At 36.9% G+C, this 25,925-nt stretch overlaps 1 protein-coding gene and 1 non-coding gene across 5 annotated transcripts in view; both read right to left on the bottom strand.

The window, feature by feature from the left end:
* TEX11 (testis expressed 11) overlaps positions 1-25,925 on the bottom strand; it is a 238,893-nt gene that overhangs the window by 52,828 nt on the left and 160,140 nt on the right. For 3 of the 4 annotated variants that reach the window (XM_007097574.3, XM_042974293.1, XM_042974294.1), the window contains 6 exons: positions 23,317-23,402; positions 19,038-19,094; positions 14,554-14,594; positions 13,312-13,398; positions 5,104-5,174; positions 3,318-3,434 (listed from right to left, as the gene is read on the bottom strand). In XM_007097574.3, the coding sequence (XP_007097636.2) occupies positions 3,318-3,434; positions 5,104-5,174; positions 13,312-13,398; positions 14,554-14,594; positions 19,038-19,094; positions 23,317-23,402 (459 nt within the window). The remainder of the gene's footprint in view (positions 1-3,317; positions 3,435-5,103; positions 5,175-13,311; positions 13,399-14,553; positions 14,595-19,037; positions 19,095-23,316; positions 23,403-25,925) is intronic. The other variant, XM_042974295.1, reaches the window with a different exon arrangement.
* On the bottom strand, positions 4,188-4,272 carry TRNAR-UCG. Its single transcript has one exon. It is a non-coding gene; the product is annotated as a tRNA-Arg (tRNA).

Here is a 25,925-nt window from a genome sequence, read left to right on the forward strand (position 1 = left end):
AGGGAGAGCTGCTGAGCCCCCGGACAGCAGAGCTCAGCTTGGCGGGGAACAAGGGCGCTCGCCAGCGCCATCTCCCCCGCCCATCCCCCAGCCAAAATCCCAAAGGGAACCAGTTCCTGCCAGGGAACTTGCTCGCTCCGCGCAAACACCCAACTCTGTGCTTCTGCGGAGCCAAACCTCCGGCAGCGGATCTGACTCCCTCCCGCTGCCACAGGGCCCCTCCTGAACTGGATCACCTAAGGAGAAGCGAGCTAAGCCTGCCCCTCCTGCCCCCGTGCACCTTGCCTACCCACCCCAGCTAATACGCCAGATCCCCAGCAACACAAGCCTGGCAGTGGGCAAGTAGCCCAGACGGGCCACGCCACCCCACAGGGAATCTCGCCCCTAGGAGAGGGGAAGAGAAGGCACACACCAGTCTGTGACCCCAGCGGTGGGCTGGGGGCAGACAATCAGGTCGGACTGCGGCCCCGCCCAGCAACTCCAGTTATACACCACAGCACAGGGGAAGTGCCCTGCAGGTCCTCACCACTCCAGGGACTATCCAAAATGACCAAACGGAAGAATTCCCCTCAGAAGAATCTCCGGGAAATAACAACAGCTAATGAACTGATCAAAAAGGATTTAAATAATATAACTGAAAAATAAAGGAAGAATGCTTTTTCAGAAAAACATTAAAGAAATTCAATAGATTTACGCTACAAAAAAATTGTTCATAAAGTTCTTGAGGTAGAAGGAATAGGGTATCAGACAGTAATTTGGATCTCCACAAAGAAATTAAGATTTGAAGAAGTACTTAAAATGTACATAAATATAAAGAACATTTTACTTCTATTTCATAGCTCCTAAAAATTTATGGCCCAATAAAAAATAAGAACAATATACTGAAGGTTTATAACATATGTAAAGTAAAATGTGTAACAACAATAGTACAAAAGATGGAAGGGAAAATTGAAAGCATGTTAGTATAATATTCTTAGATGACTTACATTAATTATAATGTGCTTTAATATGTTTTCAATTCTTGGTTGAGCTTAAGGTAAGTACAGATTTCATTTTCACCTGAAATAAATAAGCCTATTCACACATGTAAGGAGTTAAAAAAATTAAATATAGAAATACCATATGATCTAGTAATTCTGGATCACCAAAGAAAACAAAAACACTAATTTAAAAAGATGTATGTATCCTTGTTTATTGCAGCATTATTTTATAATAGCCAAGTTATAGAAGAACCCAAGTATTCATTCATAGGTGAATGAATAAGATGCAATCTCTCTCTCTCTCTCTCTCTCTCTCTCTCTCTCTCTCACACACACACACACACACACACACACACAGATATATTACACCTGCTGTATTTTTTAAAGCATCTTTTACTTCCCCCTAACTCATACTCAGGGGAGTACAGACAATGTTGATAACATTACATATTCCATCTATATTCCTTCATCATCTATTTATTTGGAAAACTCTAATTCATGAGTATTTAGAGAACAAGGAGTAGATAAATATAATAGAATTCCACAAGTCTTTACTGAGAGACAGCACCAAGGTCTAATTCATAGGGATCAGACTTAGATGGTGATAGGAAGAAGTGCATCTTCAATGATCTATTCTTTCAAAAGCAAAGAAGATTATAGAAGGGTTACTAGGTTAGAGTTTTTAGGGAACATTAATGTATGCAAGAGAAAGAATACAGAAAAAAAGAACAGTTGTTGGAAAAAGACAAAACAAAGGAATGAATTTAAGAGTGTGAAATTTCCCTCACATCAATTTGATCTCTATTCACTGAGATACAAAATTTAACAAAGTCAGGACTATCAACTTAAGGAAAAACTTTTAAAAGGTTAAAAGCACTATGCAAAAACAAGATATTATTACTATTTTTAAGTAAAGCAAAAGACCCTATCGAGAATAAAATCACATTTACTCATACTTGTTAAGAAGCAAAATGGTTGGTTTGATTTTGCTCTGGGGCACAAAGATTCTTTTCTCATCTTTTACAATGGAAAGATTTCTAAAAAGAGGCCCCTTTACTCCTCAAGGATAAGGATTTTGTCCTCTTTATCTCCAGTACCTAGCAGAGTACTTGGTACTCAAATGGTCTTCTTTTCTTTCTTTTTTTTCTGTCGTTGTTTTTTAGAGAGAGAGGGAGAATGAGCACGAATAGGGGAAGGGGCGGCGGGGGGGGGGGGGGGAGAGGGAGAGGGAGAGGGAGAGGGGGGGAGAGAGAGAGAGAGAGAGAGAGAGAGAGAGAGAGAGAGAGAGAGAGAATCCCAAGCAGGTTCCATGCTCAGTGCAGAGCCCTACAAAGGGCTCAATCCCACGACCCTGGGACCATGACCTGAGTCGAAATCAAGAGTCAGAGAATCAACTGACTGAGCCACCCAGGTGCTCCTCTAATGTTTAGTTGAACTCAACAAGGGAACAGAAAGGAAGGGAAATATGTTGGCAGAGATGTGGTGACAGTTTGTTCCAGATCTGAAGAATAATATGAAAGAAGAAATTAACAGAAGGAAGGAAATAAACAGCAGGAAGGATTTTATACGATTTGGAAAGAAAAGCTGGCAAATATGGGAAATTGGGAAGTTTTCTTTGTCTAGGTAAGAGATAATAAGCAGAGAGATCTAGATTTTAAAATCATACCAAAATGCTACTGGTCTAACTTAGAGACAATTTTCTTAGCTTGGAAGAAAGATGGTAAAAAACTAAAGATAAACCAATACTCTGGTCCATGGGAGACAGGGATGTTGATGTTGGTATTTCTTAAAAGGGGTAAGATTTACGAAGCTAAGAGTGGAATTCAGGCAAAGGCAGTAATTCTGTCTTCTTGTTAAAATTCAGTTACTGATAAAATATTTAAGGGTGTGGGCCAAAGAAAGCAAATCCAATTAGAGTGAAGAAAAACAAGCCAAGTAAATAATCAGATGGTTATCAAAGCTGTGGAGGTAGATGAATTCTTCCTTAGAGAATGTGTAAAAGGAAACAAAAATAGAAAAAAATCTCATTCTTATAGGCCACATATGATTGCAGGGAGATGATGAAGAATAGCTAAAAACAGATTCAGAAAGAGTGGTCCATGGAAAGAGACATTTTAAAAGAAGAGATATTCAATCTTTTTAAAAGAAGAGGCCAAGCCAAATGTGACCTTTCCTTAGGGAGGAATGAGCCATTACAAACCTTTGAAATCAAGATGCTGCTGGAAAGGATGAAAGGATTCTTTAAAGAGAATCAGAAAGAACTGCATCAGGGAAGGCAAACACACCAAATGGCACACTAAACTCTTCCTTGTGTTTTCTTTGAAGGTTGCACATTACCTGTTCAGAAGTTGTTGAAGCTTTTCTCCCTTGCTCTAGATCAACTGCAGCTGCCATAAGTAAACATGTTTTCTGTGCAATCAGAATTACTTGATCAGAAGGACAAAACCGGGACAGCTGATAAGAAATAACCAGAACATCAATGAATAGTGCGAATTCTGCCAGGTGAACACAAACAATCAAAATGAATATCAGCAACATCCTGTCTGAATGAAAAAATTCAGCTGGAAAAACACACCTCACCTTATACAGACTATAACACTGATTTACGGTTTTAATTTTATATTACTTTCCATTGTTTTTAAGGAACTTTCTAGAGATAAAAAGCTTCATGTCTTCACAATTTTCTTATCTTCCCAGTGATAAGTACTGTCATTTGGCCCTGTATTTCTATCTAGTGATTTACTTCTTGCTTTATGTTGTAATTTCTAAGTGAGTTTTCCCCTGGCAAATAGATTTCTCCTTTGTATTGAATAGAGCTGAAAATACCACACATATTGTCATGGTTGAAAGAGACAATACCAAATCTTGACAGGCATTAGGATAACCTAATCATTAAACCTTGTCCTCTAACTTTAGAAAAAGCTCCCAGCTTTTACTACAATAAACCACTGGGCCACTTCGGATTCTTACATAGAACCCTGCTAGTACTATCAAAAATGTTCAAACTAAAACTAATTTATTTCACCTAATTTAAATAGCAATTATACCTAAGCTGTGAAAGACTATTTCTTTTTTTTTTTTTAATTTTTTTTTTAACGTTTATTTATTTTTCAGACAGAGAGAGACACAGCATGAACGGGGGAGGGGCAGAGAGAGCGGGAAACACAGAATCCGAAGCAGGCTCCAGGCTCTGAGCCATCAGCCCAGAGCCCGACGCGGGGCTCGAACCCGCGGACCGCGAGATCGTGACCTGAGCCGAAGTCAGATGCCCAACCGACTGAGCCACCCAGGCGCCCCGAAAGACTATTTCTTAATCTCTCAGAATGTTTAGTGATCATAATCATCACTGTCATTGAATTAACAGCATTTCAAAACACCCAATATCTCTAGGTCTCAGGTTACTCGTATTTAAAATGAGGGAGTATACTAGATTAGCTCTATAGTTCATTTCAGTTCTAAAACTCTTAACATTTCATCTATATCAACATATCAGACTGTGTACTCCTCAATGTGTAAGACAGATATTCTTAGCCCCTCTTTTTTTATTCTCTCATCAATATTGTTTCCTTTCTGGCATTTGATCTCTCCAACTTGGAGGCTAATGACTGTTTTAAAATGTTTCTAATTGCAAAATAATCTTACAAATACTTATACCCAGAACCTGTTCTAGGAAAAATTATAAAGTAGGCCTAAGATTCTTAGCATTCTTTTCACATCCTGATGACCCCAGTTGCCTATTCTATACTCCTATTGACTTATAACTGTTCCAAAACTTTATTAGTTGACAACTTAGAGTATTCCAATCCTAAAGAGAGTTATATTTTAATATAGGACTCTGAGAGACTGAAATTCCTTCAAAAGTAAGGGAATAAGTCCCTTACGGTAGAACTTTAGGTTCCCTGATTGTTGTTCGTGCTATTTTGGTATGGGGAGACCTGCTCCATGTTTGCACATTGTTCCCCTAGGGATCTAATTCTCCGTAGGCCATTCCTGTTTAGATGTGTATTCTAAAAGTTCCCAGTGTAAAAGTCAATACCACTCTATATTTAGTCCTTGGCCATAGCCAGAGTGGACATACCCTTGTTGCGGTCCCTTCATGAGATTCTTATTAGAAGAGACTTACCTTGTAAGAAAGGATGAAAAACTCTCTCATTGTCACTGGGTCTTTGTCGCATTGCACAGCCAAATTCCAAGCTGAAAGTTAACAAATATGAAATGTAATTATGGAAATCTACTCTTTAATCTGTACCATTATAATCTTCACTACCTGCATCTTTAATATTAATATGCTGAGGTATTTCTTGGGTTTAAAAAGCTAACTTTAGATTTTTAGAGAATTTTTTTTCCAGGTAAATTTAAAGACTTCTGTCACTTCCAATCTTTGATTCTAGCCAATAACTAATGGAGGTAGTGCTGAATATTTTTTAAAAACTGGGGACATACGATATGTTCTTAGATGGAATAAATCTATCTAAAAAATAAGGATCACCAAGGAGCTCACCACTGGAATTGATAAAAGTATGTTAAAATTCAGCAAAGGGTAGAACTGATACATGAATTCAGCAAAGTTGCAGGATACAAAATCAATGTACAGAAATCAGTTGCATTCTTATACACTAACAATGAAGCAACAGAAAGACAAATAAAGAAACTGATCCCATTCACAATTGCACCAAGAAGCATAAAATACCTAGGGATAAATCTAACCAAAGATGTAAAAGATCTGTATGCCGAAAACTATAGAAAGCTTATGAAGGTACTTGAAGAAGATATAAAGAAATGGAAAGACATTCCCTGCTCATGGATTGGAAGAATAAATATTGTCAAAATGTCCATACTACCCAAAGCTATCTACACATTCAATGCAATCCCAATCAAAATTGCACCAGCATTCTTCTCGAAACTAGAACAAGCAATTCTAAAATTCATATGGAACCACAAAAGGCCCCGAATAGCCAAAGCAATTTTGAAGAAGAAGACCAAAGCAGGAGGCAGCACAATCCCAGACTTTAGCCTCTACTACAAAGCTGTCATCATCAAGACAGCATGGTATTGGCACAAAAACAGACACATAGACCAATGGAATAGAATAGAAACCCCAGAACTAGACCCACAAACATATGGCCAACTCATCTTTGACAAAGCAGGAAAGAACAATCAATGGAAAAAAGACAGTCTCTTTAACAAATGGTGCTGGGAGAACTGGACAGCAACATGCAGAAGGTTGAAACTAGACCACTTTCTCACACCATTCACAAAAATAAACTCAAAATGGATAAAGGACCTGAATGTGAGACAGGAAACAATCAAAACCTTAGAGGAGAAAGTAGGAAAAGACCTCTCTGACCTCAGCCGTAGCAATCTCTTACTCGACATATCCCCAAAGGCAAGGGAATTAAAAGCAAAAATGAATTACTGGGACCTTATGAAGATAAAAAGCTTCTGCACAGCAAAGGAAACAACCAACAAAACTAAAAGGCAACCAACGGAATGGGAAAAGATATTTGCAAATGACATATCGGACAAAGGGCTAGTATCCAAAATCTATAAAGAGCTCACCAAACTCCACACCCGAAAAACAAATAACCCAGTGAAGAAATGGGCAGAAAACATGAATAGACACTTCTCTAAAGAAGACATCAGGATGGCCAACAGGCACATGAAAAGATGCTCAACGTCGCTCCTTATCAGGGAAATACAAATCAAAACCACACTCAGATATCACCTCACACCAGTCAGAGTGGCCAAAATGAACAAATCAGGAGACTATAGATGCTGGCGAGGATGTGGAGAAACGGGAACCCTCTTGCACTGTTGGTGGCAATGCAAATTGGTGCAGCCACTCTGGAAAGCAGTGTGGAGGTTCCTCAGAAAATTAAAAATAGACCTACCCTATGACCCAGCAATAGCACTGCTAGGAATTTACCCAAGGGATACAGGAGTACTGATGCATAGGGGCACTTGTACCCCAATGTTTATAGCAGCACTCTCAACAATAGCCAAATTATGGAAAGAGCCTAAATGTCCATCAACTGACGAATGGATAAAGAAATTGTGGTTTATATACACAATGGAGTACTACATGGCAATGAGAAAGAACGAAATATGGCCCTTTGTAGCAACGTGGATGGAACTGGAGAGTGTGATGCTAAGTGAAATAAGCCATACAGAGAAAGACAGATACCATATGTTTTCACTCTTATGTGGATCCTGAGAAACTCAACAGAAACCCATGAAGGAGGGGAAGGAAAAAAAAAAAAAAAGAGGTTAGAGTGGGAGAGAGTCAAAGCATAAGAGACTGTTAAAAACTGAGAACAAACTGAGGGTTGATGGGGGGTGGAAGAGAGGGGAGGGTGGGTGATGGGTATTGAGGAGGGCACCTTTTGGGATGAGCACTGGGTGTTGTATGGAAACCAATTTGACAATAAATTTAATATATTGAAAAAAAATAAAAATAAAAATAAAAAAAAATAAAGTTCAGCAAAGGGGACAGAAGTTTTTTGAGGAAATAATAGCTGAGAACTTCCTTAATCTGGAGAAAGAAACATACAAATCCAGGAGGCAGAGAGAACTCCCACGTAAATCAACAAAGCAGGGTAACATCAAGACATACTGTAATTAAATTTGTAATTAAATTAGCAAGTCAGAAGGGAGTGGGGTATGATATATTCAACATGCTGAATGAGAAAAATCTGTAGCCAAGAATACTGTATCCAGCAAGGCTATCATTCAAAATAGAAGGAGAGATAAAGAGTTTCCTCAAACAAAAACTAAAGCAGTTTGTGACCACTAAACCAACCCTGAAAGAAATATTAAAGGGGACTCTAAGTGGGAAAGAAAGACCAAAAGCAACAAAGACTAGAAATATTAGGGAAAATCTCCAGAAACAATGACAAAACAAGTAATAAAGTGGCACTACATATCTATCAATAATTATTACTGTGAATGTAAATGGACTAAATGCTCCAATCAACGCACAGGGTGTCAGAATGAAAAAAAAAACAAGACCCAGTTTTGTTTTTATGCGCCTACAAGAGACTCATTTTAGACCTAAAGACACCTACAGATTGAAATGAGGTGATGGAGAAATATTTATCATGCAAATGGAAGTCAAAAGCAAGCCAGAGTAGCAATACTTATATTAGACAAACTAAATGTTTTTTTTAATATAATTCGTTGTCAGATTGGATTACATACAACATCCAGTGCTCATCCCAACAGGTGCCTTCCTCCATGCCCAGCACCCATTTTCTCCTCTCCCTCACCCCTTCCCATCCACCCTCAGTTTGTTCTCTGTATTTAAGAATCTCCTGTGGTTTGCCTCCCTCCCTCTCTGTAGACAAACTAAATTTTAAACCAAAGACTCTAACAAAAGATGAACAAAGATACTATATTATAAGAAAGGGGACTATCCATCAAGAATATCTGACAGTCCTAAATATTTATGCCCCCAACTCGGAACACCCAAATATATATAACAATTACTAGGAAACATAAAGGAACTTATTGATAAATAACACAATAGTAGGGGACTTTAACACTCCACTTAGGGCAATGGACATATCATCTAAGCAGAAAATCAACAAGGAAACAATGGCTTTGAATAACACACTAGTTTAGATGGACTTAACAGATATATTCAGAACATTTCATCCTAAAGCAACAGAATACACATTTTTTTCAAGTGTACATAAGACATTCTCCAGAACATATCACATACTAGGTCACAAATCAGGCCTCAGCAAGTACAAAAAGACTAAGATCATACCAGGCATATTTTCTGACCACAACACTATGAAATTTGAAGTCAACCACAAGATACAAATTGGAACAACCACAAACACATGGAGATTAAACAACATGCTACTAAAGAACGAATGGGTCAACCAGGAAATCAGGGAAGAAATTAAAAAATACATGAAAACAAATGAAAATGAAAACATAATGGTCCAAAACCTTTGGGATGCAGCAAAAGTGGTCTTAAAAGGGAAGTATAACAATACAGGCCTACCTGAAGAAGCAAGAAAAATCTGAAATAAACAACCTAACCTTACACTTAAAGTAGCTAGAAAAACAACAACAAATGAAGCCTAAAGCCAAAGAAGGAAATAATAAAGATTAGAACAGAAAGAAATTATATAGAAACTACAAAAACAGTATAACAAACCAATGAAGCTAGGAGCCGGTTCTTTGAAAAAATTAATAAAGTTGATAAACCGCATGCCATACTTATCAAAAAGAAAAGAGAAAGGACGCAAATAAATAAAATCACAAATGAGAGAGGAGAAATAACAACCAACACCACAGAAATACAAACAATTATAAAAGAATATTATGAAAAATTATATGACAACAAATTGGACAACCTAGAATAAATGGATAAATTCCTAAAAACATATAAACTACCAAAACTGAAACAGGAAGAAATAGAAAACTTGAACAGACACATAACCAGCAAAGAAATTGAATCAGCAATCAGAAAACTCCCAGCAAACAAAAGTCCAAGGCCAGACAGCTTCACAGGGGAATTCTACATAACATTTAAAGAAGAGCTAATGGGGTGCCTGGGTGGCTCAGTCAGTTAAGTGTCAGACTTCAGCTCAGGTCATGATCTCACAGTTCGTGATTTGGGCCCCATGTTGGGCTCTGTGCTGACCACTCAGAGCCTGGAGCTGGCTTCAGATTCTGTATTTCCCTCTTTCTCTCTCTGCCCTTCCCCTGCTTGCGCCGTCTCTCTCTCTCAAAAATAAACATTAAAAGAAAATTTTAAGAAAACAAATAAAGAAGAGCTAACATCTATTCTTCTCAAACTATTCTAAAAAACTAGAAATGTAAAGAAAACTTCCAAATTCATTCTATGAGGCCAGCATTACCCAAAACCAGACAAAGAATCCACCAAAAAAGAGAATGATAGGTCAATATCTCTGATGCACATGGATGTGAACAATTCTCAACAAAATCCTAGCAAATTGAATCCAACACCACATTAAAAGAATCATTTACTATGATCACATGGGATTTATTCCTGGTCTGCAAGAGTAGATCAATATTTGTAAATCAATCAATATGATACACCACATTAAAAAAAATTCATTAAGCAATCAATGTGATATACCACATTAATAAAAGAAAGGATAAGAAACATGATCCTTTCAATAGATGCAGAAAAAGCATTTAACAAGGTACAACAACTATTCATGATAAACACCCTCAATAAAGTAGGGATAGAGAGAACATATTTCAAACTTATAAAGGCCATATATGAAACACCCACAACTAATATCATCCTTGATGGGGAAAAACTGAGAGCTATTCATCTATGCTCAGGAACAAGACAGGGATGTCCACTCTCACCACTGTTATTTAACATAGTTCTGGAAGTCCTAGCCACATTTTTTTGGAGTCTACCAAAAAATTGCTAGAACTGATACACAATTTCCTTAAAGTCACAGGATACAAAATCAATGTACAGAAATCTATTGCATTTCCATACACCAATAATGAAGCAGCTGAAAGAGAAATCAAGGTATTAATCCCATTCATAATTGCATCCAAAACCATAAGACACCGAGGGATGAACATAACCAAAGAGATAAAAGGCTTGTACTCTGAAAACTATAAAATACTGATGAAAGAAACTGAGGATGACACAAAGAAATGGAAAGACATTCCACGCTCATAGATTGGAAGAACAAATATTGTTACAATATCTATACTACCTAAAACAATCTACACATTTAATGCAATCCCTATTCAAAATACCACCAGTATTTTTCACAGAGCCAAAACAAACATACCTAAAATTTGAATCTAACTGCAAAAGACCCTAAATAGCCAAATATTTTCAATATTTTGAAAAAGAAAAGCAAAGCCAGAGGCATCACAATTCCAGAATTCTGGTTATATTACAAAGTTGTAGTGATCAGTTCAGTATGTTACTGGCACAAAAACAGACACATATAGATCAATGGAACAGAAGAGAAAACCCAAAAATGAACCCACAACTATATGGTCAACTAATCTTCGACAAATCAGGAAAGAATACCCAATGGAAAAAGAGTCTCTTCAACAAATGGTGTTGACACAACTGGACAGCAACATGCCAAAGTATGGAACTGGACCACTTTCTTACACCATCATGAAAATAAATTCGCCACCATGTAAATAAAAAGTGGATGCAAGACCTAATTGTGAGACAGGAAACCATCAAAATCCTAGAGAACACAGGCAGTAACCACTTTGACAATGGCCATAAGCAACTTCTTTCTAGATATCTCTCTGGATGCCAGGGAAACAAAAAGCAAAAGAAACTATGAGGAGTACATCAAAATAAAAAGCTTCTGCACAGCAAAGAAAACAATCAACAAAACTAAAAGGCAACCTATGAAATGAGAGAAGGTATTTGCAAATGACACATCTGATAAAAGGTTAGTATCCAAAATATATAAACAACTTATACAACTTAACACACCAAAAACAAATAACCCAATTAAAAAATGGGCAGAAGACATGAATAGACATTTTTCCAAAGAAGACATCCAGATGGCCAACAGACAAATGAAAAGATGCTCAATATCACTCATCATCAGGGAAATACAAATCAAAAGTACAGTGAGATACCACCTCACACCAGTCAGATTGCCTAAAATTAACAACACAGGAAAACAACAGATATTGGCAAGGATGTGGAGAAGGGGGAACTTTCTTACACTGCTGGTCAGAATGCAAACTGGTGCAGCCATTCTGGAAAAAAGTATGGAGGTTCCTCAAAAAGTTAAAAATAGAGCTACACTACAATCCAGCAATTGCACTAGCAGGTATTTACCCAAAGGATACAAAATACTGAACAGAGGGAAATAAAAAAGAGAGGCAAACCATGAAACAGATTCTTGACTATAGAGAACAAACTCAGGGTTATCGGAGGGAGGTGGGTGGGGGATGAGTTAAATAGGTGATGGGTATTATGGAGGGCACTTGTGATGAGCACTGGGTGTTGTATGTACGTAATGAATCACTAAATTCTACAACTGAAACTAATATTACACTATATATTAACTACTGGAATTTAAAAACTTGAAAAGAAAAAAAAATCAGCAAAGAACACAATACACTAGAATCAAAGGATGAAGAAAATTGCTGGAAAGATTCATATCTTTCATAGAGCACTGGAAGACCCCATTAGGCAACATTTAGTATAATCTTCACATTGGAAAATGAAAATGAAAATGAAAAGTCAGTAAAAGAAGTATTGGAAAATAACTTTTCAAACGTCCAAAAGATCTAAGTCATTGATCCTTTATGTAGTTTAAATATCTGTTATTTTCCATTATTTCCATAGGTTTTTTAGAAGCCAGACCAATGTGTTTATTCCATTTTCTCCTAGATTAGAGCCCCAGTAAATCCTGTAAAGTAGAAAAAGATTCATGTAGAATGAGTCTACTTTGTGACATTGCTGGTTAATTGCTCTTGATTACTTATCACTGTAGTTACCGCCTCCACAATTTCTGTACTTGATTTTAGCCAAAAGGCTGAGAAGGAATTGCCTCCACAATTTTTAAAATGGTTTTACTGAAATTAAACCTACAAAAAGTAAATTACACAACATATAATTGGACATCTTGATTAATTTTCAAAGTGAATATATCCATGTAACCAATCCAGATCAAGACAGATCTTGATTATTAGCAAAAACTCAGAAGCAACCCAATTACCCCTTTTCAAGTCCAACCCTTTTTAAGGGTAACCACCATCTTGAGCTCTAATATCATCAATTAGTTTTGCCTGCTTTTTTTGCTACATATAAATAGAATCCATGTCTGACTTCTGTTCAACATTAGTTTGTGAGATTCATCCATTTTGTTGCATGTAGTTTATTACTTGTTTATTTATTTTAAGTAATCTCTATGCCCAACATACGGCTGGAATTCATGACCTTGAGATCAAGAGTCGTATGGTGTACTGACTGAGCCAGCCAGGCGCTCTGAATGTAGTTTATTCTGATAAATCAAACTTAGAGATAAGTTAGGCATTCTAGACCAAATTTAGGAGCACACCCTTGGGAATTTGCAGTTATAATTCATCATTTTATTCTTAGACCCATTTCTAGAGAAAAAGAAAACTAACATTTATTAAGTACCTACTATGTCCCAGGTACATACACAGTTTTACTTAAAATCCTTAGTAGCCTTATAAAGTATGTTTAATTGTTCCCCTTTTATAAATAATGAAATTGAGATTAATTTATCCTTGTACCCATAGCTACAAATAAAAGAGCCAGAATTTGAATCCATATATTTCTGATTCTATACATAGCCACGGAATTTCCTTTTACCTATTTTTCGAAACCACTGAGCTTCATTAACCGTTGAGTCTTCAGTCGAGTTCTCGTCATGAAAAGAATGAGCAATTTTCAGGACTGCTGCAATGAACAGAAAGATTTTATATTTGAAGTCTTTTACTTTAATCTTTAGCAAAATTGTTAATACTGCCTTAAAAATTCAAACATGAATTTGAAAGTAGAACGTTGTTTTGGTCTGTGTGTGTACAAGCCCATACCAAAAGTAATTAAAATGACAGCATTACCAAAGCTCTGAGAAGCCGTTAACTCAAATTTTCGGGAACAAACACATCTTTGGAGAGGTTTAAAATTTTAATTAGAGTAATCACTCAACACCTGAGGCAGAAAGATAGTATTTACATGTAAAGAAACCAAGAGTAGGAACAATCATTAAAAAGACTGAAATGGAGATAGAGAACTGGAAGAGTATCAATAGGTTGGCATTAATACTTACTGAGCTCCCAGAGCAAGCATGGTAAAGAACCAAAACATGCTGTCATCATCAGAAGGCATTCATTACATACCCACACCCCCTTCTGATAGAAAAGAATACCAACAAGCAAAGTTTAAAAGCTTTTAAACCACTTTGCTACATTTGACACCTTGTTGACAGATATTTGAGTTATAAAATTGAACAGCTGCAATAAATGGAATAGAGTTTCTAAGATAGGGACTTGGGAATGTGTTTGGACAAAAGGAAATCGGTACATGAGTAGCGGAAATAGGAAGACCGGTTAGACAAAAGAGACAGCGGGTAAGAAAGCATAGAGTTGGAAAAAAGAATTTGCTGTGGTGGCTAGGACGTTAGCTTGAAGTGCAGAGGGAAGAATTATTAATAGATAAGGGAGATGACATGGACTCGGGTAGTTAAACAAGTTTCAAAATAACAGAGTAAATAATCAAGTTTTGATTCAGAGGGCGTGAAAATTAAGCGGAAGGAAGGATGGAAAGAAGGAAGCAAGGAAGGGACGGAGGGAGGAAGGAAGGACATAAAGGTCTTTAAAACGAGTTGGAATAAAAAGAGAGCTGAAATCACATTTGGAGATGAATGTTAGTGATGACAAACTCTTCTCTGCTTGTGAATGAAGAAACCAAAGTAGACTGCTATGGCAAACATTAATAAAAGCATGACGTTTAACTCAAACATGAAGTCTGAGTCCGTGTGCTCCATGTACTTGGAGAATTTAATAGAAGACAGAGGCAAGATGAAGAACTGAAAATAAACAAGATATTTACCTTTATTCAAGCAAGCCAAAAGTCGATCCATTTCTTTCTTCCTAAAAAATAAAGAGTGTTTTCTGACTGTTCCAAGGCTTTACTTATAAAACAAAAAGTACCAAAAAGAGACCCCAAGAGAGCTGCACAAAGACAACATAAAATTGTGAAGTTTATTGTTCAAGGCTCCAACCTATCATTTCAACACCATTTTTCCTCACTATACGATACTGTTTCTCATTCCCCAGTGCCCTCACAGTTTTTTTCTCTCTTCCCCTCTACCCCCACTCTCAGCAAAGCATTTCAATGGCTGGTAAGGTTTTATGACAGAGTCACAGAATTTTGGAGCAGATAGTGATCTTTGTGATGTTAAAGTTTTTGTTTTTTTTTTTTGAAGAGGGGGAATTGGAACCCTTACTTCATTTTTTTTAAATATATGAAATTTATTGTCAAATTGGTTTCCATACAACACCCAGTGCTCATCCCAAAAGATGCCCTCTTTAATACCCATCACCCACCCTCCCCTCCCTCCCACCCCCCATCAACCCTCAGTTTGTTCTCAGTTTTTAACAGTCTCTTATGCTTTGGCTCTCTCCCACTCTAACCTCTCTCTCTTTTTTTTTTCCCTCCCCTCCCCATGGGTTCCTGTTAAGTTTCTCAGGATCCACATAAGAGTGAAAACATATGGTATCTGTCTTTCCCTGTATGGCTTATTTCACTGAGCATCACACTCTCCAGTTCCATCCACGTTGCTACAAAGGGCCATATTTCATTCTTTCTCATTGCCACATAGTACTCCATTGTGTACCACAATTTCTTTATCCATTCGTCAGTTGATGGACATTTAGGCTCTTTCCATAATTTGGCTATTGTTGAGAGTGCTGCTATAAACATTGGGGTACAAGTGCCCCTATGCATCAGTACTCCTGTATCCCTTGGGTAAATTCCTAGCAGTGCTATTGCTGGGTCATAGGGTAGGTCTATTTTTAATTTTTTGAAGAACCTCCACACTGCTTTCCAGAGTGGCTGCACCATTGCATTCCCACCAACAGTGCAAGAGGTGGAACCCTTATTTCAAATAAAGTTTTATGAAAATCTACTATATGAGAAAAGATACAAGTTTAGTTGCTCTGGTTGAACCAGTGGTGGGTAGAGGCCTAGAGCCTCATCTTCCTGGAAGTCCATGAGGCAGTGCCACAGAATTTCCAGAGTTCTGAGGAATAGATTTTAAAAACCACTTATCCAGTCCAGATCCTTTATTTCACAGATGAGGAAATAGATCTGGAAATGGGGGATTATTTGTCCAAAGTCATGCAATTAATGACAATTTCAAGACTACTACACAGGTTCTTGACCCTTTGTCAAACTTCTTTAAGGGGTATATACATTTTAACAGAGGAAAACATGCCATTTTATTAAACAAAGGAATGAATATGGAAGTACTGGCCAACTCAACTAAGGAAGTTAACAGGAGATAGGGTAGAGCATACTATAAGACTAGCCTCATCATGAAGAGCTCTAGTATTATAATAAAAGTAGCAGCTTTCTCAGGGATAAATATTAGAAGTCTGGTTTTTATAAAGTAACTTCTTAAAGTAAATTTTATTAATTTGAATTTCAGCTGCTCTAAAGTTGACTTCTTCACTTATTTAATTCAGTCACTATATAAAATAATCTAGTTAGGGTTCATTAATGCAAATAAATAGTATAAATAAGAATGAGGACCTGGAAAGGGATGTATATAGTCTATTTAAGAGACAAGTTGTGTAGAAAATTTTTAACATGTGAATTGTTATACTACTTAGGTAGATTCTGCTAAATGAAAACCATGGAATTTTTAGAAGAAAAAGGAACTTTAGAAATTACCCAGTCTAGCTTTATTTATTTATTCATTCATTCAAAAAAATTTTTAATGTTTATTTATTTTTTGAGAGAGAGAGACAGAGACAGAGTGTGAGCAGAGGGTGGGGGTGGGGGTTGCAGACAGAGGGAGACACAGAATCTGAAGCAAGCTCCAGGCTTTGAGCTGTCAGCATAGAGCCGAATGCGGAGCTCAAATTCAAGAACCGTGAGATCATGATCTGAGCTGAAGTCTGACGCTTAACCAACTGAGTCACCCAGGTGCCCCTGGCTTTTTTTATTTAACAGATGAAGAAAATAAAGCTTAGAGAAGTTAAATAAATTGTTGTTGTCTAATGTGAACCAGAGTTAGTGAAATAGCTAAAACTGGAACTCAATTCTTTGACTCTTCCATTGAATCGGGCTTAAAAAAAAAAAACAACCAACAAATTAATCTATTTGTTAAATAAGGTCCTGACTGCTATCTGAAAACACTGCTAGCAGATGTTCTTTATTACTGTATTTACTTGAAAACAATATAGGTATATATTTAAACAATTCTGTAATTTAAGTTATTATGAATTTAAACAGGATTCCTTTCCTTTCCCCATTTCCAAATTGTCTTTAATGAATGGGGTTTGACTATATGATACAATTACATGGAATATGAAGTGCTTTGTAAGACCAGTGCTAAAGATCTTCTTGTGAAGAACTGATATTCAGCCATTTCAATAAACTGAGGGAATATTATGTGTCACATACTGTCCTAGGTTTCAGAGATACAAAGATAAATACAAATAGTCCTAGCCCTCAAATAGCTGTTATAATCTATTAGCTATGTTTAGTCTCTGAGTTTCCTCTTTTATTTAAAAAAAATTTTAAGATGATTTTGTAAAGTTTTTTTTAAATTGAAGTATAATTGACACATAATGTTACTCTATTTTCAGGTGTACAACACAGTAACTGGACAAGTTTATACATCATGCATTGCTCACTACAAGTGTAGCTGCCATTAGTCACCATACAATGCTATCATCGTACCATTTTGTTTTTAAATTTTCTACTGTGGAAAATTCCCAAGATGTTTCTATGTTAACAGATAAATGAATCACCATGTACCCATTACTCAGTTTCAATAATTAGTAAACTCATCATCAATCTTATTTCAATGATACCTCCACCCACTCCTTTCCCTCCCCTACTATTTTTAAGCCAATTCCAGACATCACATCATTTCATTAATAAATATTTTAGGATGTATCTCTAAGAGATAGAAATTCCTTTAAAAGACATAACCACACTTCATCTTATGTCTAATGATTAATTTCTTAATATCATCAAATATGTGGTCATTATTAAAATTTCCAATTGTCTCTATCTTTTTGTATTTTTAGTTCGATTGGGTTCCCTCTTAATGTACTCATACAACCTATAAAGAAGAGGCCAAATTTATATTATAAAAAATAATGTCATCAGTCATATCAGTCAGACATTTCCTAAAGAATTCAGCTGAAAAAATGTATTGATCCCAAGTACAAATTATATATATAGGAAAAGCAAAGTATAGATACATTGTTACAGAGTTTTTATCTAAGCAGAGAATATAGAGATGAATAGTTACTTCTCTAAAAGTTATCCCTAAGCAAGACCTTGATGGAGTTTTCTTTCAAATCATTAGGAGGTAGTGTATTTTGTGAATGAAAAATTGGTGACCCAATTCTTCCACCAATTGTTAAGTTCCTGATGTCTTATGCCACAGAAGCTGTGAGCAGAAATGTATTTGAATACTCCTAGCTGAGCTAATACAGATTCACAATCAACAAGCCAACCAGGTTATACATTTCTGTGGGAAAGTAAGAGATATGACTATATATGCGTCATGTTAAGAAAGGGGGAAACTGGGGTGTCAGGGTGGCTCAGTTACTTAAGCGTCTGACTTCGGCTCCAGTCATGATCTCACAGTCCATGAGTTCGAGCCCTGCATCAGGCTCTGTGCTGACAGCTCAGAGCCTGGCGCCTGCTTAAGATTCTGTGTCTCCCTCTCTCTCTACCCCTCCCCTGCTCGCATTCTCTTTCTCTCTCTCTCAAAAATAAACATTAAAAAAATTAAATGGGTGAATTTTTAAAAAAGAGGGGGAAAACAGATGCAATGTCATAGTAAAATCATAGCTAATATTACTGAGAGCTTAGTAAGTGCTTGGCACTCTTTTTTTTTTTTTTTTTGAGAGAGAAAGGGGAGGGAGAGAGGGAGAGGGAGAATCCCAAGTAGGCTCCATGCCCAGTGCAGGGCCTGACATGGGGCTTGATCTCACAATTGTGAGATCATGACCCGAGCTGAAATCGTGAGTTGGACATTCAACAGACTAAGCCACCCAGGAGCCCCTTGGCACTCTTCTTTGAAGTGTTTTCACATATTTATTCATTGAGTCATAACAGCAACCCCAGAAAGTAGATACTATTATATTCTTATTTTACAGATGGGGAAACAAAAGCCCAGGTTACACATCTAATGAGTTGCAGAGATGGGCTATGAACCCAGGAAGACTGCCCCAGAGCCTATATTAATCTTACCCACAAGACTATACATCTCTCAACATAAGGTTTATACTGAAAGTTACTACAACTTTTCTAATGGCAAATACACCACTTCTACTGAAATAATGTACCTGCTTTCAGATTCTGACATCTGGGAAACTTTTGGAAGAGCCAGACGAAACAAACACCTGTATGATAAAGTAATACAAAAAAATGATGCTTAGAAAAAACATGTGAAAGAATATTTACCAAGTTATTAATCTTGATTATCCTAGGAGGCAGAAGTGAGAAAAGAGAGGGTAAGGAGGAGACTAAGTTTATTTTACTTATAGATCTTTGTATTGTTTTAATGATTGTAATGAAAACATAAATTTTATAATTTTGGAAGAGTAATTTAAGAAAATAATTTAAAACAGAAGTGATGCTTATGACGAATTCTTAAATAGTTCCCCAGTTTATATCCAAATCACCTGCTAGAACATCAGGTACAATGTAGAAATCTTACTATTTTTTTAAGGAAACTGGAACTGGCCTTTGGGTTCCACGTAAACTAGGATGACTGTTCTTTCAAGGGAATATGACAGCATCATGATGAACTGACAAAATAAGGTAGTTTATAAAGTTTCAAACCCTAAAAATCTTTTTAAAAATACCATCTAATCCTGAATGATTTTATATATTTATCTGAGGTGTACATCTATCTTTTGATAAACCTTTTGGTAAACCATTTTTCTTCACAGAAAGAGAGAGGGGAGAAATCAAATTCAACTGGTATCATTTTTTAACTTTAAGCATCCCTATCAAATTTCCAAGGACATTTCCCACAGAAATAGAAAAACAATCTTAAAATTCATATGGAAACACAAAATACCCTGAATAGCCAAAGCAACCTTGAGAAAGAAGAATAAAGCTAAAGACATCATGCTCCCTGATTTCAAACTATACTACAAAGCAACAGTACATTAGTAATCAAAACAGCATGGTAACAGCACAAAAAATAGTAACACAGACCAAAAGATAGACAGCCCAGAAATAATAAGAGAGCCAAAAATATTCAGTGGGGGAAAGAGAGTTTTTCAATAAATGTTGCTGGTAAAACTGGATATTCACATGCAAAAAAATGAAATTGGACCACTATCTTTCACTACTCACAAAAATTAACTTGAAATGGATTAAACACAGAAGACCTGAAAACAGTAAAACTCCTAAAAGAAAACATAGGGGAAAAGCTCCTTGACAATGATTTTTTGGATATGACACCCAAAGCACAAGCAACAAAAGCAAAAATAAACAATTGAGGCTACATCAAACTACAAAGCTTCTGTACAGCAAAGGAAACAAAATGAAAAGGCAATCTATGGAATAGGAGAAAATATTTACAAACCATGTATCTGATAAGGGGTTCATATACAAAACAAATAAGGAACATATACAACTCAATAGGAAAAAAAAAGCAAAAAATGTGATTAAAAAATGGGCAAAGGAGTTGAATAGACATTTTTCCTTTCTTTTTTTTTAAATATGAAGTTTATTGTCAAATTGGTTTCCATACAACACCCAGTGCTCATCCCAACAGGTGCCCTGTTCAATACCCATCACCCACCCTCTCCCCTCCTTCCCACTCCCCATCAACCCTCAGTTTGTTCTCAGTTTTTAAGAGTCTCTTATGTTTTGGCTCCCTCCCTCTCTAACCTTTTTGTTTCCTTCCCCTCCTCCATGGTCTTCTGTTAAGTTTCTCAGGATCCACATAAGAGTGAAAACATATGGTATCTGTCTTTCTCTGTATGACTTATTTCACTTAGCATAACACTCTCCAGTTCCATCCACGTTGTTACAAAAGGCCATATTTCATTCTTTCTCCTTGCCAAGTAGTATTCCATTGTATATATAAACCACAACTTCTTTATCCATTTATCAGTTGATGGACATTTAGGCTCTCTCCATAATTTGGCTATTGTTGAGAGTGCTGCTATAAACATTGGGATACAAGTGCCCCTATGCATCAGCACTCCTGTATCCCTTGGGTAAATTCCTAGCAGTGCTATTGCTGGGTCATAGGGTAGATCTATTTTTAATTTTTTGAGGAATCTCCACACTGTTTTCCAGAGCAGCTGCACCAGTTCGTATTTCCACCAACAGTGCAAGAGGATTCCCGTTTCTCCACATCCTTGCCAGCATCTATAGTCTCCTGATTTGTTCATTTTAGCCACTCTGACTGGCGTGAGGTAGTATCTGAGAGTGGTTTTGATTTGTATTTCCCTGGTGAGGAGCAACGTTGAGCATCATTACTTTGCTTCCTAAACCAGACAGAGACCCAGTAAAAAAAGAGAACTACAGGCCAATATCCCTGATGAATATGGAGGCAAAAATTCTCAATAAGATACTAGCAAATCGAATTCAACAGCATATAAAAAGAATTATTCACCATGATCAAGTGGGATTCATTCCTGGATGCAGGGCTGGTTCAACATTCACAAATCAATCAATGTGATACACCACATTAATAAAAGAAAAGATAAGAACCATATGATCCTGTCAATCGATGCAGAACAAGCATTTGACAAAATTCAGCATCCTTTCTTAATAAAAACCCTCGAGAAAGTCGGGATAGAAGGAACATACTTAAACATCACAAAATCCATTTATGAAAAGCCCACAGCTAATATCATCCTCAATGGGGAAAAACTGAGAGCTTTCCCCCTGAGATCAGGAACAAGACAGGGATGTCCACTCTCACTGCTGTTGTTTCACATAGTGTTGGAAGTCCTAGCATGAGCAATCAGACAACAAAAGGAAATCAAAGGCATCATAATTGGCAAAGATGAAGTCAAGCTTTCACTTTTTGCAGATGACATATTATACATGGAAAACCCGATAGACTCCACCAAAAGTCTGCTAGAACTGATACATGAATTCAGCAAAGTCGCAGGATACAAAACCAATGTACAGAAATCAGTTGCATTCTTATACACCAATAATGAAGCAACAGAAAGACAATTAAAGAAAATGATCCCAGTCACAATTGCACCAAGAAGCATAAAATACCTAGGAATAAACCTAACCAAAGATGCAAAAGATCTGTATACTGAAAACTATAGAAAGCTTATGAAGGAAATTGAAGAAGACATAAAGAAATGGAAAAACATTCCGTGCTCATGGAATGGAAGAATAAATATTGTTAAAATTTCAAAACTACCCAAAGCTATCTACACATTCAATGCAATCCCAATCAAAATTGCACCAGCATTCTTCTCGAAGCTAGAACAAGCAATCCTAAAATTTGTATGGAACCACAAAAGACCCCGAATAGCCAGAATAGACATTTTTCCAAAGAAGACATGCATGGTCAACAAATACATGAAAAGATGCTGAACATCACTAATCATCAGGGAAATGCAAATCAAGACCACACTGAGATATCACCTCACACCTGTTAGTATCAAAATGTAGAGGTAAGTGTTGGTGAGGATGTGGAAAAAAGGGAAACTATGAACACTGTTGGTGGAAATATAACTTGGTACAGCCACTGGAAAATAGCATGGAAGTTCCTCAAAAATTAAAAACAGAACTACCCTATGATCCAGCAATCCCACTTTTGGGTATAGATCTGAAGGAAAGAAAATCACTATCTTGAAGAGCTACCTGAACCCTCATGTACACTGCAGCATTATATACAACAGCCAAGACATGGAAATAACCTATGTCCATTGATAGATGAATGGATAAAGAAAATGTGATATTTACACACACACACACACACACACACACACACACACACACACAGACATACAACACACACACACACACAGGAATATTATTCAGCCATATAGAAAAAGGAAATCCTGCCTTTTGTGACAACGTGGATCAAGTTTGAGGGCATTGTGTTAAGTGAAAAGAAAGACAAATACTGTATTATCTCACTTACATGTTGAATCTTTAAAAAACAGCCAAACCCATAGAAGGAGAATAGAATGATGTTTGCTAGAAGGTGGGTGTGGAGGAAGGGTACAAACTTCAAATTCTACGATGCACAAGTTCTGGGGCTATAATGTAGAGCATGGTGACTATGGTTATTAAGAAGACTGTATTATGTATTTATTACATATTTGAAAGTTGGGAAGAGACGAAATCTTAAATGTTCTCACCAAACCCAAAGAAACTGTAATTTCTTGAGGTAATGAATATGTTAACTAATTCTGTTGTGCAAACCACTTCGCAGTATCAGGTTATACACCTTAAACTTACACAATATTATTTGTTGATTATATCTCAATAAAGCTTGGAAAAAAATTTAAAACAACAGTTGGTATAGTAGACCTGATCATATCAGCACCTTTTCGACAAAGCTTATAGATTAAGAATAAGATTTACAAGAAATCCTTCCACATCTATAGGATGTGAATTACTTACTTTAAAGCCGAAAGGACTTGTTGTGGGTCTTCTGAATATTGAGCTAAATATTCCAAAGCTTTTCCTGCCACAATTTGTTGTCCATTCTAAACAGGACAAATATAATATGTTAAATTATCTCTCAAAGTGATACTTAGAAAATGTTATCTATATTCCTGTCCATTAATGACAAGAAAAAATTCTGAATTTGTTCATTTTTTATTATCGAAAGAACTAATGCAAGATGGTAGAATGAAGAAATAACTCATTGACAAAAACAGAACAGGTCATGTTGGCCCCAGAAACCCACTCCTCCTTATCCATAAATACTCACTGCCTTGCCAACACTGCCTTGAATCCACTCAGACTAATCTTATTGTGCTCTTTATCCCAGTTTATTAGCAGTAACCAAAAGAACCCCGGACTCTCATTTCCAGCACTCCAATCATGATAAAGCTCTATAAATCCTTTCTTTTTTCCTCTTTTCCAATTTCTCCCCACCTCCCCCAATCTTTCTACTACGGTCTCTGAAGTTCAGTTCATTTTCATCAAAATCTTCTCTAGGAGCAACATCTTCCCTAAAGTTCCCTCCACATTCTTTCTATGATGGAAATCTAGGTCCCACCAAGGATACTGCTTCCAAAAAGCCCTCTCAAGTAGTGGTGGTTTTTCTCAGATCTCCCTTCTATCCATGGACCTGGAGATGTAATAGGTGTCATTTTTGTTCTTCATTGCTGTTTTAAAATTATTCTCCCTTCTTCCTCCCTAAACTCCCCAGCTTTGAATTTCCTGTCATCAGACTATATCACCCACCACTCCTCATTGTGCTGATCTATCAGCTCTCAGGCCATTTCTTTTTATTTCTTGATGACCTATCTATTGCACAGTTATTTTCTCAAAAAACTTCTCCTGTCTTAGTTTTTGGCACTTTCAATATATAGATAGATGATCCTCCTAATATCCTTGTCTCTTATTTCCTTGAACTCTACTCTGTCACTTACCTTAGCTGTTCACTAGCATAGTCATCAATGGGACCCTATCGTTATTGTTGAGGGTCTTTTCATGTGTCTGTTGGCCATCTGGATGTCTTCTTTGGAGAAATATCTGTTCATGTCTTCTAACCATGGATTGTTTGTTTTTAGGGTATTGAGTTGTATCAGTTCTTTATATATTTTGGATACTAACCCTTTGTCGGATATGTCATTTGCAAATATCTTCTTCCATTCCACAGGTGGCCTTGTAGGTTTGTTGATTGTTTCCTTCACTGTGGAGAAGCTTTTTATTTTGATGGCGTCCCAATAGTTTATTTTTGCTTTTATTTCCCTTGCCTCAGGAGACATATCTAGAAAAATGTTCCTATGGCTGATGTCAGAGAAATTACTGCCTGTGGTCTCTTCCAGCATTTTTATGGTTTCAGATCTCACATTTAGGTCTTTAATTCATTTCGAGTTTATTTTTGTGTATGGTGTAAAAAAGTGATCCAGTTTCATTCTTTTGCATGTATCTGTCCAGTTTTCCCAACACTGTTTGTTGATGAGACTGTCTTTTTCCCATTGCATACTCTTTCCTCCTTTGTTGAAGATTAATTGACCATATAATTGTGGGTTTATTCCTGGGTTTTCTATTCTGTTCCATTGATCTCTATGTTGGACCCTGTCAATACTAATGGTTGCAAACCTTCCACACTCATAGTCAGGGCTGGGACTAAGGTGAGCTAGGTAACTGATGCAAGTGGGGCACCTAAGGTGCAAAATTTAAGGAAGCACTCGCTCTCAGGATCACGCAAGAACTAACTCTGCACTTGCATGACTCACAAAGTGAGTGCTTCCTTAAGTGCCTCCTTTCCTCACCCTAGTCCTGCACCCTGCTCTGCTTCCTGTATTCTACTTTCTGACCACTATCTCCTACCTTTCTAATTCACTCCTTTATATTCACTCTAGCAATCCTTCAACTGCACTTAAACCTCCAATCCATTCATGCTACTAATTTTTCATTGTCTCTCATCCCCTTGATGTCCTCCTCCATGGCCAGGTGAAATTCCATGGGAATTTATTATAACCAGTACCTTGTTCCTTGATTATCCTACTCCTCTTTTGCTTCATTGTATTCATCTGGCAAAACGACAAGCCTGGTTAAATTCAACTTTCCACTGACTTTTGTGCCTACATCCATGCAGCTGAAAGTGGCTGGATAAAAACCTGTATAACTATTTGTTTTATTTTAAAAATTCATCAAATAGGCCTTAATTCTTACTGGGCAAGCATCCCACACTACCTTTGTCATTCACTTTCTTGCTTTTCTGAATGATTAGTTTACACCTTATCCTAACTTCTCAAACTCCCCAACACCTCCTCTCCCATTCTCACTCTCAGGTGATGATCTTGTTTCCTATTTCGTTGAAAAAACTGAAGCAGCCAGGAAAAAAACTTCCAGATTACCACTACTACATTTATTCACACACCAGGGACCACACCACATACTCCAACTTCTCAACTGCTAGCATAGATGAACTATGCATGTTCTTTCCTAAAGCCAATCCCTGAATGTACACACTTGTGTCCATCACTTCCCCCCTGCTTAAGGACATTGCTCTAACAATTCTCCCTTTTCTCTCTCGCAATGTCAACTTT

This window comes from Panthera tigris, chromosome X (genome assembly GCF_018350195.1).
Source record: "Panthera tigris isolate Pti1 chromosome X, P.tigris_Pti1_mat1.1, whole genome shotgun sequence".
Lineage (NCBI taxonomy): Eukaryota > Metazoa > Chordata > Mammalia > Carnivora > Felidae > Panthera > Panthera tigris.